The sequence below is a fragment of the Protopterus annectens genome, chromosome 8.part1, assembly GCF_019279795.1.
Source record: "Protopterus annectens isolate FY-2018-M chromosome 8.part1, PAN1.0, whole genome shotgun sequence".
NCBI lineage: Eukaryota > Metazoa > Chordata > Ceratodontiformes > Protopteridae > Protopterus > Protopterus annectens.
Window position 1 is genome coordinate 147,463,244 of NC_056742.1, and position 17,115 is coordinate 147,480,358.

Here is a 17,115-nt window from a genome sequence, read left to right on the forward strand (position 1 = left end):
TCATCAAAGCTATTGAACATCTCACTAAACTAATTTAATCCTAAGTCTTGTGGTATAATGGTAAATAAATTTACATCTGAAGTGAAAAATCATACATGATTTGTCATATAAAACCTTGTGTGGATCATCCAAAAACTACCAGGAATGTTTTAAAATATATGACTTATTTTCATGATACAAGTTTTCTGACAGTAAAGATGGAATATGGTTCCATTTTCGAACTAGTGGCTGCCACTATAGGTCTCAGAGGAGGGTCATGATGGGTATCTTGTTTTCTCTGGGATACCAATAAAAAGCAGAAATAAGGAAATTTGACTAACAGAAAATCATATTCCTCCTTCGTAATGACCACCTGTATTAAGATATCAATTTAAAAAAAACATCAGTTTTGGCATATGATCTGTCCACTTTATACGATAAACTCATATTCCTTGTTATATAATGATTCAGCATGTACATTTTGGATGAGTAATCTACTGAATTCATTACTACTACTACTACTCGCTTTTGTATGGTTTCATTAGTCTAATATTCTTCAATGATAACTCAGTTCTTCTCATGGACATTCAAATTGAATTCATGTGTGTATTTGCCTGCTAATATCCTAAAATCATCTTCACAAAATCATTCAAAGATAGCAATGTGTAAAGGGGCATTTTTGTATACTTTCTTTTAAAATCAGCAATTGGCTATATGGTCTCTCTATCCGAATGGTACATTAAACTAAAATGTAATTTCCTGCAAAATAATTGTAACAGAATTAACAGTTTAGATATATTCTTTTGTAAGCAGAAATGAAAGTAAAACCTCTAACCTAAAGATTAATGTAATCATTTAAAATTAGGATACTAAAATTATATACAGTAAAATAATCAATCTTCATATAATTTTGTAACTTACTGGTTTAACATTTACTGCAATTTATGGTTTCATCCCATTCACTGTTGTGATTTGTACATGAGGTACAGGTTGGGATAATAACTGTTTTTGCCCTGGTGATATATTTGCTCTGATCTGTAAAGAGTTTCAGGAGCTAAAAAAGAAGAGGTAGAAGAGTCATACTCCTCTACTCATCCCTCTTGTAAATCATTGAGTGGTTCCATCTGTTCGGTATTTCTCACTGGATACGTCCCTTTATCTTCATTCTTATGGTCATGTTTCTTAGAAAAAGTAGAAGGATGTACTCTTATCTTTGTAGTCATTAAAATCTATAACTTCAAAGCTTTATGCACCTTCATTTCCAGACATTTCTTCTCTACGTTTTGAAAAATACTAATATAATCAGTTTTGTGCACAGAAAATTTCAAATCAAGAGGCAATTCTTTCATTCAGAGACTTAATACCATTGTCTAATTCTGCCAACGTGCTTTCATTAACTGCATAAGCTCAGAGCAAGTCCAGTCTAAAAGTTCATTATGAAGTATTTAATCAGGTTCTAGTCCTGTCAGAAACTTCCACAGTTTAAGACCTTTCAGGACCTGTTGTATACAATATCATTCATGCACCACTTTTTGCAAACCTGGTACTGTTGGCCTGAGAAGAAAATTATTATTCAGTCAGAATTTATAAAATACATCCATTGCTACAGTAGAACATTTGATGGCTTATTTATCTTGTGGAAAGAGGAGTTAAATACATTGGATGATTTTTTTTAAATTATTTTTCTCACTATGTTTTTGAAATTTACTTCTTCAAGGGATTTTTAAAGTATTAGTTAGACAAGGGAATTGAACAACAAAACAGATTTGAATCTACTATTTCAAGAAAGGCAATTTTTTGAATTCCTATTTACATTTTACCAGTAATCACCCATTCCATCAAAAAAGGAATGTTGTGAAGAGGTAACTGGTTAAAGTATACAGATTAGTTATCGAAGAACGTTTAACAAGGAAAAGGAATCATTATCAGATATCCTCAGGTCAGAGGTTATCCGATGAATTTGTTGGAAGAGGTGGACAAGAGTTAAAATGAAAGAGGCTCAGTTTTAAACTCATTTTAAGAAGCATTTTCCAAAGTAGTCTACGGTCAAATTGGTTGTGGATGTGAAAGGGGGGAAAGCACTAGTTATTCCTTTTTACACAGATGCTACTGATATTAGACATATTAACAGAAATTGGAATTTAACTTTCAATATGGCTTTAAACAGGAAATTGGAGAGAAGCTATATATGCTTTTTAGTAGGGCCAAAAATTTAAAAGAATTTTTTGAAGGATAAAACTCACAGCGCTAATGGTAATGTACATAAACACAGGGTGATGTCCAAATGTGGAAACTAAGTACATTAGTCATGGCTCAAATGTTATTGTACATGGATATAAGGTGATTGGCAGTTATATGGTCCTGACAAACACATGGGGTGGTGTACTAGCTTCATATTTGACTTATAAAAGTTTTATGTAGGGAAAAACCAAAAGACAGTTAAAATGTATTTATGAACCCTATCATGATATAAAAACTAAAATTTAAATCATTGTATAAGCATACTTTAGTGGGCAAACAATTTAAGAGATTTGTATTTTTCATTCTAGAGAAAGTTGATCTAGCAGATCTAGTTGATCCTGTTGGAGGAGCATGGGAAAATAAGATGGAATATTGTGAGCTCATTTAGCAGCTTAGACTGAACACAATGAATGACACAGGTCTTAATGACCATGTTTCCATGACTAATTTTCCTAAACCTAGGTCTACTAAACTACAATCTCTAAGATCATGGTTGTTAAAGTAGTTGTTACTTGAACTGTAAAGCTTTTTTTTTTACTTGATGTTTTAAAAACAGGACTTAAAATATGATGGTTTTTAATACTAAAAGAATATATTTACATTTTTCTCAAAGTATGACATGATATACGTTTCATGTCGCCGTTCATATACGATTGGTTGTAACTCATCACATGATGATGGATTTTATGGTTTAAATATCGTTTCATGGAGTGTATTAACAGACTCTGATGAAGCTCTTTGGAACAAAAGTGTTTAATCAGTGTTCATGCAATAAACCTAACTGGGTGCACATTTTTACACTTTGGTTATTGGTTTCATGCTGGTGGACTCGCATGGAATGTTTTGGATTAAGACTGCAATATCGTCCAGTAAAATTGCAGTTTGCATCAAACCACCCAAGTAGAACCCACCATTGCAAATCAACAAGAGAGCTCAACTGGCTTGAACTACCTTAGTAACTCACTCTCAGCTACTCATAGCACATAACCTCACACAAGCCACAAAACTGCCCATCTCTCAGTCCTTCAGCTTTACTCCTCACCTAGGAACCTTCACACAAGTAATAAAAACTACTAGCTATTTCTAAATCAAGCACAGGCAACTCATTCTACTCTATGTATCCAAACTATGAAATGCTACTACTTTCCCTCGGACAACTAGACAAGCTAATACTCTTCAAAACTAATCTGAAACAATTCCTTGCAGAGACTTAACTCTGCCCATGCCTACCTCCAGGGTAACACTGCTACTACAGAGCAAAACCCTCACAGGGGACCAAAGTATCACTTCTCTTCTCTAGTCCATCCACTAAATTGATGCAATATACATAAATAGCTCATCAAATAGTTATTTGTACTTGAACTAATCTTTTAAATGCAAAGTTAAATTACATTTCCTCTCTTTTACTCATCTTACTTATGCTACCAATTGCACTGGCCTTATCTCATGCACCACTGTCTTATATTGCACATATCTTACATCTTTAATTTTTATTAACCCTGATTACTAGCAGTGTTGTACTGTATTGGCCCTATCTCATGTACTACTGTCTTGTACTGTACATATCTTATTACTTCATTTAATTTTCATAAACCCTGTGAGCTGCTTGTCTTCTACACTATGTTAAAACAGCAGTGTAATATTAGACTATATAATAAGTATTTTTCTGTGGTGCGTTTCTCCCTGGGCCTCTGCTGAAAAGGGGCTTTTTGCCCAGTCAGACTTTCCCAGTCAACATAAACAATAAATTAATTAAATAAATCTGTTTCTTTAGCTTCTACTATCTTGGCTGCTGGCACTGGATAGTGATATGTGATCTGAACTTGTTCATATTAAGTAATTCTTTATAGTTCATGATACCAATGCTTCTTGGTTACCTGAACATTGCAGTGTTTCCATAATCCCCAATGCAACAGTCATTATTATGTCTTTCAGAATAAAGCACCCTCCCCCCCAGCAATGGGTATATTGCAGTAAAAAAATGTTTCTAGGTCTGCACTACAGATACTAACACCTGCCTGTATCTCTGACTTCTATGCAGTCCACTATGTAAACTAATTACTTCTTTCCCTAGCTATTACTGTGTTAAATATTGAACATGTGGTTATCCCAGCAGTTCTGTATACTTTCCAGATAACGGAGTGTTCCAGCTTTCTTTCTTCTTTTCTGGCTGTGTTCTTTAAATATTCATCAATATGTGGTTGTTCCAGGAGTTCTGGACCCTTACCACATAAATGTGGGCTTTCCAGTTTTTTTTTTTTTTTTTACTGATTACGTTCTTTATAGTTCCTATTTTTTTCTTTGTCCACATCTGGTTCAGTTTCCATTCCTATGCCTTTCCAAATGCTTCTGCTAATCTGAGCAAAGATGTCTCCTTAGACTTTTTTCTTCATGGTTCGGATCTTTCACTATGTTTGGACCTGACAAGAGCAACAAATGTGTATGTTATACCAAAGCTTCAGACCTAGACTTAGTCGATTTCAAGGGGGGCATACCTCTTAAAAATAGAGTCAAAAGAAACGCACCTCACCGGAACAAAAAATCTTCAAGAAAAGGACAGGTAACAGCCAGGTAGCTCAAAGGTTTAATCAGCGTATTGCACAATCCACAGTATACAGTAAGCGCTTTCATCCATAAAAGGACTTCATCAGACAGAATAATGTGATTAAAACATAGCAGCTTAAAAACATTACTAAGAAGACACATGACTTTTAATGGTGATGTAATTTCCTCCTTTTGAGATAAGCTACAAAATCAGATCTAACATTTAACCCAGGTGGACAGCATGCATTTAGCTTTAATTGCCATACATATTCTTTCCACCCGAGCTCCTCTTCAGCATCAGATCTATTATTAATATTAGTCACTTCATCTAAAACAATGAATTTAAAATCAACTTTACATGCTGGACTATTTTTATAATGCTTACCAAATGCATTTTTTTCATCTTTTCTGACAACAGCATATTTATGCTCATATATTCGTCTATTCAATTCTCTTGTACGTCCTATATAAAATGAATTATTGCAGGACAGACAAAGTGCTAAATAAACAGTAAATTTGGATGTGCAGCTATATCTTCCTTGTATTTTAATTAAACACCCAACCACTGTTAACTCTTTACTGTCTGTCATTAAAAAGTTACACACATTAAAATTTAAACATTTGCACATACCTGGATTCGCAACCCTATTATTAAAGGGGGGGGGGGTTCAATTTTGCTTGAAACATTTTTAAAACGTTTTCCTTTTTTCTGTACAAATACTGGCCTTTCTCCCATGACCCTGGAAATCTCTACATCTGATTTTAATAATTTCCAATTATTAGTAATATTTTTAATAGATGAAGTATCTACACTATTCTCTATCTGAATAGACGTACTAAAATCACTCTGTTTGGCATTAGAATCGACAGCCATCATTTGACTTCTCATCAACTGGCTATCTTTAAGGGCTTCTGTCATTATACTTTCTGGATATCCTCTATTGACAAATTTGTTGCATAAGACCTCACTTTCCCTTCTAGAATCACTTTCCTTATCTGTTAATATATCTATTCTTTTGAGCTGACTCTTCAAATGTTATGTGAACAACAAATAATTGAGTTGTTAAAAAATAAATCTGAATTTAAGTATTTCAATTTAAGTGTTAAGCAAAAAGAGCTGCTTAATGATCTACTTAATAATGATGAAATTTTAGTCACTAAGGCAAATAAGGGTAGTGCATTAGTTATTTTAGATTGAAAGGTATATGCAGAAAAAATGGAAGAAATGCTGAATGATGTATCTTTTTATAAAAATGTATTTTTTAAGGAAATAAAAAAGATCATATGTTCATAGATGGCCAAATTGAAGAATGTTTTTTGACTGGGCGCATTACAGAGCAAATTAGGTATTTTTTAGTTGTAGAGGCTCCAAAAATTAGCCATATATTTGGTCAGCCAAAAATACATAAAGATTTAGATAATCCACCCATGCGTCCAATAGTTACAAGTATTGGAAGTAAAACTGAAGCAATGGCCATCTATGTAGACAAACATTTGCAGCCTACCATGGTAGAAAATAAGGCTTATATCAAGGATTCATTTGATTTTAAAAATAAGATCAAGGATCTGAAAATAAGTGGTGATGATTATCTTGTTACCCTTGATATTAAGTCATCATGTACCGTCATTCCCAATGATGAGGGAATGGAGACAGTTAGATTTGAACTTATGAAGGTTAATAAACTTTCAAGGAATGGTTAGTCTTGTAATGGAAATGCTTGATTTGATTTTGAGCTGTAATTTTTTGAATTCAATGGAAGGATACATAAGCAAACTAATGGTGCAGCCATGGCCCCTAGTTATGCAAATGTCTTTATGCAAGGATGGGAAAGAATTCATATTTATGAGAGTATTTTTATGAAAAATATCAAGTTTTATAAACGTTTTATCGACAATGTTTTTTTCATTTGGAGAGGTGAAGGCATTAATTCATTTTTAAAGTATTTAAATGAAGTATGTTCATATCTGAAATTTACGTCAGTGTATGATAAACATAATATTTTTTAGATTTAATTATTTATAAGGAAGGTGAGGGTTTATGTACTTCTATTTTTAAGAAAAAAGTACAAAATAATGCCTACTTGCATTATGATAGTTTACATCCGAGAAAGACAAAGAATAATATTATTAAGAGTCAGCTCAAAAGAATAGATATATTAACAGATAAGGAAAGTGATTTTAGAAGGGAAAGTGAGGTCTTATGCGACAAATTTGTCAATAGAGGATATCGAGAAAGTGTAGTGAGAGAAGCCCTTAAAGATAGCCAGTTGATGAGAAGTCAAATGATGGCTATAGATTCTAATGCCAACAAGTGATTTTAGTAAGTCTATGCAGATAGAGAATAGTATAGATACTTCATCTATTAAAAATATTATTAGTAATAATTGGAAATTATTAAAGTCAAATGTAGAGATTTCCAGAGTCATGGGAGAAAGGCCAGTATTTGTACAAAAAAAAGGAAAAAGTTTTAAAAATATGTTTCAAGCAAATTTGAAGCCCCCCCCCCCCTTTGAATAATAGTGCTGTGAATCCAGGTATGTACAAATATTTAAATTGCAATATGTGTAACTTTTTAATGACAGACAGTAAAGAGTTAACAGTGGATGGGTATTTAATTAAAATACAAGGAAGAGACGGTTGCAAATCCAAATTTATTGTTTATTTAGCACTTTGTCCTGCAATTCATTTTATGTAGGATGTACAAGAGAATTGAATAGGCGAATATATGAGCATAAATATGCTGTTGTCACAAAAGATGAAAAAAAATGCATTTGGTAAGAATTATAAAAATAGTCCAGCATGTAAAGTTGATTATAAATTCATTGTTTTAGATGAGGTGACTAATATTAATAATAGATTTGATGCTGAAGAGGAGCTCGGGTGGAAAGAATATGTATGGCAAGTAAAGCTAAATGCATGCTATCCACCTGGGTTAAATAACAGATCTGATTTTGTAGCTTATCTCAAAAGGAGGAAGTTACATCACCATTAAAAGTCATGTGTCTTCTTAGTAATGTTTTTAAGCTGCTATGTTTTAATCACATTATTCTGTCTGAGGAAGTCCTTTTATGGATGAAAGCGCTCACTGTGTACTGTGGATTGTGCAATACGTTGATTAAACCTTTGAACTACCTGGCTGTTACCTGTGGTCTCCTAAAAACAGAGGCATATATAATTGCCCCAATGCATTGTTTTTTTATACATCATTAGATAATCATGATGCAGTTTTCTTGTCCAACTAATCCAATGTTTTTTGGGGCCACTCACACCACAGCTGTAAACTGTAACAGCAGGAGCAAGAGGATATTGAGATTAAATTAATTCCTAGATGTCAAAGCAATTTTCAATATTAGCTCTTGCCTTCCAAAATCCCTTACCAGACATTATTTACATTTGCTTGTGTTTTACTGCTAATTCATCATCTAGTCCAAGATATTTATACACTCTCTGTTGTTCTTTTATATATCACATTCCTGTCCCAGTTTCCCTGCTGCAACATGTTGCTTTTGCGCATTTATTAAAACCAAATGTCCATCTTACACTGTATGAAAAAGTATTAGCCATTTGTAATTGTGCTTTTAGTTGATGTAGTTTGATGATCTAAACAGTTTTAGATCCATTCACAAGAAAAAGTTGAGATGTCACTGAGCAAGGTAAGTTTCTGGAAGTAAAGCTGTATCCATGGCCTAGTCTAACAAGTAAACAAATTAACAGGATAATGGTAAAGCAAAACAGCAGCAGTAACAAAGAACTGTACTAGAACTGCTCTCTCGCTCTCTAGATTTTTATCATTGTGATAGTTATTTGCCTTTAACATGACTCAGTTGTAAAGTATTTTGCCTCTTTTTCAAAGTGAATGCTATGTAATTTAGTGGTATAGGGTACATTTGCCTCACTAGGAACAAACCTGCTGTTTCAAGAAACAGAATGACAGGTGACTGGCAGCCATCGGCATACAAAGCGCTTAAGGGTGTTTCTTTTCTTACAATTACAGTATGCACCAGATTCAGGGAATTCTTTTAAGTGCCTCCCCACCAACATTCTCTCAATTGGTGATGCCTATTCCTGGCTGTAATAGTCAGTCTGAGACAAAGGGACCATAAGCATCCATCCAATGCATTCACTGCTGTAATGCTAAATCCTTCTCCCTTGCCTTGAAGAAAAACAGTGGACATTTGTCTTTCAAACAAAACTTATTTAAACAAGTAGCAGCCAATTATAACCTTAGTATTGCACTTTGTCATTTTCATTGTCACTTTCCCTTTTTAAGGCAGGTTTCAAAGGAATGACAAAAGCCTGGTGGTTGGACTGCTCTTCATTTGCCTTGCATTTGATTTATTTTGAGCAGTAAACCTTTAGTGGAGGACTCCAGTATGTATATATCTGTTTGAATCCTCAGGGCTGGACACTCTATTCAACCTTGGATAGCAAGTAGTGGAGGTAAATGCCTGGCCACCTAACTACCTCGAGTACGTAATATTTCAAACTTAGTTTAAACAAGGAACTTCACACTGGTGAAAGATTAACAAGTTGAAAAATGCTCATCAAATTCCAATAGAGTCTGCATAAGTTATCAGCATAACATGATTGTTAAGTTTAAAATAAAACCTAAATGATTTTTTTTAAATAAAAACAAGACTAGCAAATATGATTTGCTACTTACCTATGGTATGCCACCCTGCAAGACCCAAAAATACATAGATCAAAGACAAGTCATGAAGGAACTATATAAATACAATTTGAATTCTGTGCATTTTGGATATCACTGTTTTTTACTGTGCCCATACAGATTACACTGGAATTATATATTCTACTTAATCTCAATTGTCAATCAAAACCAATCAAGTGAAACATTACCTTTCTTACATCGAGATCATGGTTTAGCCACCTGAGAACTGCCTCAAATATATATTTTTCATTTCCAACATTCAGCTTCTCAATAGATGTTACTTCTTTAAGTCTCGGAGATGGCAGTTCTAGAAACTCATCAGTTTTGCAGACATCACGGAAGTGAGTTTCTAGGTACTCCGTGGCCACATGGTGAACATGGTACAGAGAGTAATGCAATGCGAAGTCCCGGATACCTATACAGTTTTCAGCAGCAATGCATCCTTCTAGGTAGTCACAACATAATACCTTGAGGTCTGTGAATAAAAGTACATCAGCTGCCTGGACAACATCCTGAATCGTGTCTTGGCTTAGTCTGATCTTGAAAATAAACAAAAAGATAGCAATGAATAAATCACCATAAAATGACAGCATAATTTTTGAGTGCTTGACATGTAATATTTACACTATGAATGCATCACAGCAAATATTTAATTGTAGCACTTTTGGTACTTCAAGCAAATCTCAGCGGGCACAAAACTAACCTACTTTAGATGCGCAGATGGCCAGAAATCCTGAGCGCTGAGGGACAAACTATAACCAATGATACTATTTTTCATTTACATTTCTATTTCTTTTCACCTGAAAACATGACACCTTTTAAAGAAGCAATAAATTATGTAAATGATTTGAAATGCCAGTTTACCACTGTATTCTTCAAAATAAACAATCACTAACTTACTTCTTAACCATCCTCAGAATTTCCTAGTGATTTATTACATCTGCATCTAAATTAGACATGGTATGTACTACCCAAACCCTAACAGCCAGTGCAAATACATATTTCCAGTCAGAGGTTACAGTCTTGCTAGCTAATGACATGATTCAGTGATTAAAAAGGTCTAATGCAATTATCAACAAAAATAAAGTCCTTAATCATCTGCTGAGATAGTCGGACTTATACAAACTTAAAGCAGTGTGACAGTTTCTACTGGAACTTCTAAAGATACTTAATCATTTTCCATTTCAGGAATCTAACTGGACAGTTGTCCAGGAAATTTTGTGTAGTCCAAGTCTCGTATTTCTTCTCATCAGAGGAAGTTCTATACACAATCAATGAAAAAGCTCTGGTTTTGGGAAGGTTTAGACTTCACATCAGGAATGACCCCATTAGTTTTTGACAAATAACATGATATGTCTCAGCTAATGTTGCTCAAAATTAAATATCAAATGTGGATCAATTTCTACCTTGACAATTAATGCTATCACATACTTAAATACACTTGGTGAAAATTAACAGATCTACAGATATAAACAAGAGCTGCGTACCAGACTTATTTCAGCTATACATTAGCAACACATTCTCTTGAACTATGGATTAAGATGGCTGTTTCCAAGGTGTACTAGACAGTACCTTAATGAAAACTGATAAAATATACTTGGTAAACTGTGCTCAAGTTACTCCCGCACACTGTCTTCCATGACAGATGAAGCTTTTTTCCATCTTCTCTGACCTAGATAAAGTTACAAGCATCTAATTCTGGGATCAGAAAAGACTTGAAGGTAAATCAACTGACAAGACGACTCATTAATAACTACAGAAAATTCTCATTTCCCCAAATATTATGATTTTGAATAAACATACCTATTTACAGTTTAGACATTAATCTACAGGTCAGGAAACAGTTAATTTTGATGAAATTAAATTCAGAACAGTTAGCCAACATGCCCATTAGGGGCGCAAGTATCCTTGGCCTGGACCTCACAGACATTCAAAAAATATTCCAAAGCTACCTCCCTCCTCCTAATTGACAGTCTAGAAAAATTCCAAGTTTCCACAGGCCCTTAGAACATAGCTGCCCATACAGAATTGTTCCCAGAAACTTCTCTACTCAGCTCTCATTAGGCTAATCATAGAGTATAATGCCCTCTTTGGCATGCACCTGCCCAGACACATGCAACAACTGGAACTACCACAAAAATAACTTACTTAAAGGATACAAGGCTTAAACAATATGCACTACATGGACAAACTCAAAGCTCTATCACTAAACTCTGTATCCTACAGACTGCTAAGAGGTGACCTGCGTCTGGCATACAAGGCATCCTCCAACCCAATACTGATGGATTTACTGCACATCGGCAAGTCAAATGACATCAGAAAAAACCCAGTCTAATGATATAAAGCTTTTCTGCAAAATCAACAGAAGGATTTGGGGGGACAAGTATATCTTTCAGAGGAGACCGGAGCTCTTGAACAGCCTCTCCAAGTTAACCAAAGTTTATGCCTGTCCATATTCAAGCTCACCTTGGATCTATGGATGGAAAACAGAAAACTTAGCACAGATCTTCCCCTGTACTACTAATGGAGAGAGGCATCCTCAAATGCTTTATCTCATGCATGGGTTCCCTCAAATTATCTATGGTATGATCACAGTTATTCTTACGAGGGGTAACATATAATCATCAGCCATGGGATGGGTAAGAACAAACACCAAATGGGACAGGTTAATTCAAGAACCAATAGGGGAACTGACCAGGCTTAAAATGGCCTACAACAGTGGTTTAGTCTAGTACTTACCTGTGAGCCTATGTAAATAGCAGCATAAAGACAGCTACACCCACCTAAAATATAGCACAACTTCCAAAAGCAATCCACCCTGATGAAATCACAGTATAAACTAGTTGCTTAACAAAAGAAAGAAAATCATGCCCAAAAATCAGGAAGGGAGTTCTTCTGTAAGGTAAAAACTCCCTCATCAATTAAGCAAGCAACTCAGGTGACTAATCAAGTCCACCAAAGCCAAATTTAAGAAAGAAAAAAGCCTCCTAAGCTCAGAACAACCATAAGGTTTTCCTCAATTATGCTCACAACCTTAAAAGAAACTCCCAAAAATGTGCCAAAGTAATGGTGTAAGGAATCACCTATATGGATCCAGGGTATACTGAAAATCTTCTGGCTAATAAATTTATCTATAATTTTACTCTATCCCTATCACCACTAGTTGCCCCCCCCACCCCACCCCTAGTAGTTTTCTACCAACAATCAGTAGATAGCAGATCCACAATGTGCTTTCTAATGTCCTGTACAAGGATGCCCATGAATAGCATAACACATGACCTTGTCAGGCCTGCTAGAATCACTGTTTATATAGTCTCCAGACAAGCTTTGTGCCTCACAAATGGAGGATTGCAATGGTTATCACTCTACATGAGGGGCAGGGGCTTTGGCAGACCTGGGGAATTACAGACCCATATATCTCAAGTCTCACATGCAAGGCCATGAAAAGAATTATAATGGATCTTATAAGCCAAGACATAGGAAAACCACAGAAACTGGACCCAACCCAGTTTGTTTTTGTCAAAAGGCAGGTCATGTCTATTTAAACTGATGTATTTCTTTGTGAAGGTCACTAAAGTTATGGTCAAGGGGCAAAACAGTACACATTGCTTACTTCAACCTGGCCATAGCATTCAAAGCAATACCTCTCTTTGGCATTGCAGATCTTATAAACTTAGGCATAAACCCTAGATCACAGACTGGATGCAAGAAATTCTTGATAAGGGAATCCACCTCCACAGACAGGCCAATCATTAGTGGAATTCCACACAGATCAGTGCTACGGCCTCTCCTTTTTGGCATTTACTTCTCTGAAGTCAAGGCAAACATCAAGGGCATCTAGCTGACATAGGATGTAGATAGGAAAATCAGCCCGGGGATTATGTCAGTCGCCCTGCTAGACAGGGGTCCAGGGAAGTAAATACTGTGGAAAGAAATAGCCAGTGAATTGTTATGGTTAGGCTTCTATAGGCCCTAGGGCAGATAGCCTAGTACCAACCTATGAACTCTAAACTGGATGTGGTCAGTGAATCCCGTAAATATACAAATGCCCTTCAACAGGGACTGACACGGACAAAAAAAATTGTACCAGAGCCAGGGACTAAAACCCAACGTAAAAAAATGCATAACAGTGCCCTTGGGAAAGACTTCCAATATCTGGAAATTAACACATAGTTAATGCATCCCTAAAGGGAAAATCAGTGGTCAGGGAACTGGGAACACATGTTGAGAGTAAACTGACCTTTGACTACCACATGTCAACTGTAGTGAGAAAAATTATTCTATGCTGCACAACTTACAAGTAACAGCATGGCATCCAGGTCCAAGAAAGTCATTGGTCTAATGAAAGTCAACTATCGGGGAACAATCATGGAGTACAACACACCCTTTGGCAAGTACCTAACCAAACACTTGCAACAGCACTTGAGACACAACACAGACTACTCACAAAAAAGAATACAATGAATAAATAAGCTGCATACCATCTCAAAGCCTAATCCCCGTGCTCTGTCTCCTACAGATTGCTGCATGACAAACTATGCCTACCTTATAAAGGCATCCTCTGATCCCACACTGATGAACTTGCTGTAGATCTACAAAATTAATACAATCAGAAATACTGTTCTAAGAACCTAAATCTTGTCTGTGACAAAATGGACATGGAGGGGCAGGTATGATGCTTCTCACAGATTGCTTCTTCTTTGGAACAGGCTTCCCATCCATGTGAAGCAAAGCTCATCCATAACTATATGCAAACATAACTTGGACCAATGGATGGGAAACCACTAATGTACACCTGTTTTGGCACCTATATCCCTAATGGAAAGGGGTTGCCTGAGAATGCTTGATATATACAAGCCTATATCATAACTGTAAAATTCTTTTGGATATTGACACATGGCAATACAATTTTGTTAAATTTTGTGTAAGCTTGGCTAGGCTTAATATAGCTCTTGCATCAACAGCCTAATAAACACCTATGAACCTATCAAGATTACAGGTAATTGACCAAAGTTAGCAATCTCACACTGAAGGTAATCTTTTCTTTACTATGCATACAGTCACAAAAACACAACCAACAGCGAAACAGGAAGTAGTCACAAATGTAGCTATTTACAAGTTCAATAACATGGCTGTAAAGATTAAAAATGTAATCATGGATTTTCTTACCAAAAGGTATATATATATATATATATATATATATATATATATATATATATATATATATATATATATATATATATATATATATATATATATATGTATATATATATAGACATATATATATATATATATATATATATATAAACTACATGATACTTTGTCAAACAACTACAAGCGGACATGTTTCAGAAAGCATTGCACTATACATTTTTTTTCGGTAATAAAATGCCAGATATTGCTACCTGCCCTATTGCCACTGAACGGCACCACTGTGGATTGCACCACCAACTATAGGTACTGTTGTGACAAAAGGGAAGTGAAAATCCCCGTCTCACACCTGTTTTTCCCTAAAATAACATTATCTTCTCGCTATGACATCGATGGTTAGATTAGAAAGCATCGCAATCAGGTAAGTCCAACTAAATACTTAGGGAAATACTGAAGCAGGACATATTTTCAAAATCAGCCTGCATTATGAAACTTTTGTATCGACATACATTTCAACTTTCTCATAATTACAGGACTAGATAAGGGTAGTCCTGCGAAAGGCAGTAGCATTTAAATTAACACTTGGCGTTTGGAAGCTGCTCAGGACTGACCTTCCAAATAAGGGAAATATTGGAGTGTCAAATGTGTCCAGTACAGTTGCTTTCTGGCTAACATGCAGCAGAGATCCAGGGAGACCATGCTGTCGTGGATGATCAGATAAATATTGGGTGTTATGAGAGAAACAGACTGTTATGAATCAGATTTTACAAAATAATGTTAACACATTTCATGGCACGTGAAGGCCTGCCAGAATATATCAAGAGTGAGTGAGTTGTTTGGAACCTGGCTGCAATAATTTGCAAGTACCAAAGAATGCACTACAGTTTAATGTATTTATTACTAACACCCACAAACTTGGCTTTGTTATTAAAGTGCTACCCCCTACATACGAGGAGCAGTGTTCCAAAGCATAAATGAAGCAGGTTAATGCTGTCTGGGGTGCTGCAAATGTCTGTCAATAACAGTATCTTAACATATCATTCGGTCACCTATCCAAGAATTTCCAGTCCTCTTCACATATAAAAAACATAAACCACAAATTAAATGTTTCAAAGTACACATTTTCTCTTTTCACAAATGGCAACCTCAAATCTCTATTATCATGCCAGGCAATATACAACTACTTCATCTAGGAGTAAGCCAATAATGTCCAAAAATATATCAGGAACTCTCCATTTCCACTATAAAGAATTTTATTAAAACAAGCAGTAAAATCCAGTGCAAAGCTTTCTTGATGAGCACTTTATCACTGCTGATTGAAACATTGACACTGATAACACCAGACACTGGATAACACCAGACTTGAAGGGAGACGGGCTTATATCATTGCACCTCCAGCTACCTAGCAGATGACCATGAAAATAGTGACATCTCAAGCATGATCTACTGCTACATAGCTAGACAACACAGTCAACCATTCAGAGGACTGGCAATATCAGCTACTAAAAAGTTCAGGCTGTGCTGGAATCAGTATAACAGTAAGGCATAACTATAAATGCTAAGAAAAGTAGAAGAGGAAACAAAACTGACTTGTACCAGTAATAAAGGTGAAGGCTTGTCCTCACCATGTACTACAGAAAGTCTGCACCTAATTTTGTGACAACCACTTGTCATTTTACAAACCACACCAGATGGAAAACTCTTGCCAAAGTGCAACAAACTGTTGAAGTAGACAAAGCATTTAATGAATAAAAAGGGTCATACTTTCTGAACCTGTGCTAGAATCTCCTGATTTTACTAAAGAATGTAACTTATAGATTGATGCATCAGAGATAGGTTAGTGGGCAGTGATATCCTAAGACATTTGAGCCGAGAAGCACCATGTGGGCTTCATTAGGTAATGTAGTCAAGAGATATGCCACTGAAAAGCACGTTTCATGTGTGTCTTGAAGTACTATTTGTAAAATGGGCAATTTAGCAGTCAGCATGGATTACTATAAGGTTACTGGATGCTAACAAGCTACTTCCTGTTCAAATTCCTCAGCCTTCCTTCTACTGTTTGACCATGAACAAGTCACTTAACCAGACAGTATTTTGGGGCAATTGGGAATTTGGGCTAAGCTCCTTAATGGTCTCCAGGACTGAATGCCTAGTAACTACTAACGAACCCATGACAACTGATCATGTCCCACTGCAAAGGCTAAATAAGCAGGCTGACAGCAATCAGAAGATGTACAAATGGACACTATTCCTTCAGTCCTTTCAACATACAGTCACCTACCAGCCTGGCCTTGCAAACAGAAATGCAGATTTGTTATAAAGGACATACGCCTCATCATTATTAGCCCAAAATCCTTAATTTTACTCTGTATGGAGGAATGACAGTACGAGAACAAAATACAGAGACTGGGTACTGTGTGCTTAAAAACGTCGAGCAGTCTGCAGTGCATGAGCATTCTCAAAACAGTGAGGAAGGAAAATACTCTGCATGAGTTACTAATTAGCTCTTATTGATTATCATGTTGGGAGGG

At 35.6% G+C, this 17,115-nt stretch overlaps 1 protein-coding gene across 2 annotated transcripts in view; it reads right to left on the bottom strand.

Moving 5' to 3' along the window:
• The window catches only part of GAN (gigaxonin), a 1,111,762-nt gene that overhangs the window by 708,722 nt on the left and 385,925 nt on the right, over window positions 1–17,115 (bottom strand). For both annotated transcript variants that reach the window (XM_044081792.1, XM_044081791.1), the window contains exon 3: window positions 9,622–9,972. In XM_044081792.1, the coding sequence (XP_043937727.1) occupies window positions 9,622–9,972 (351 nt within the window). The remainder of the gene's footprint in view (window positions 1–9,621; window positions 9,973–17,115) is intronic.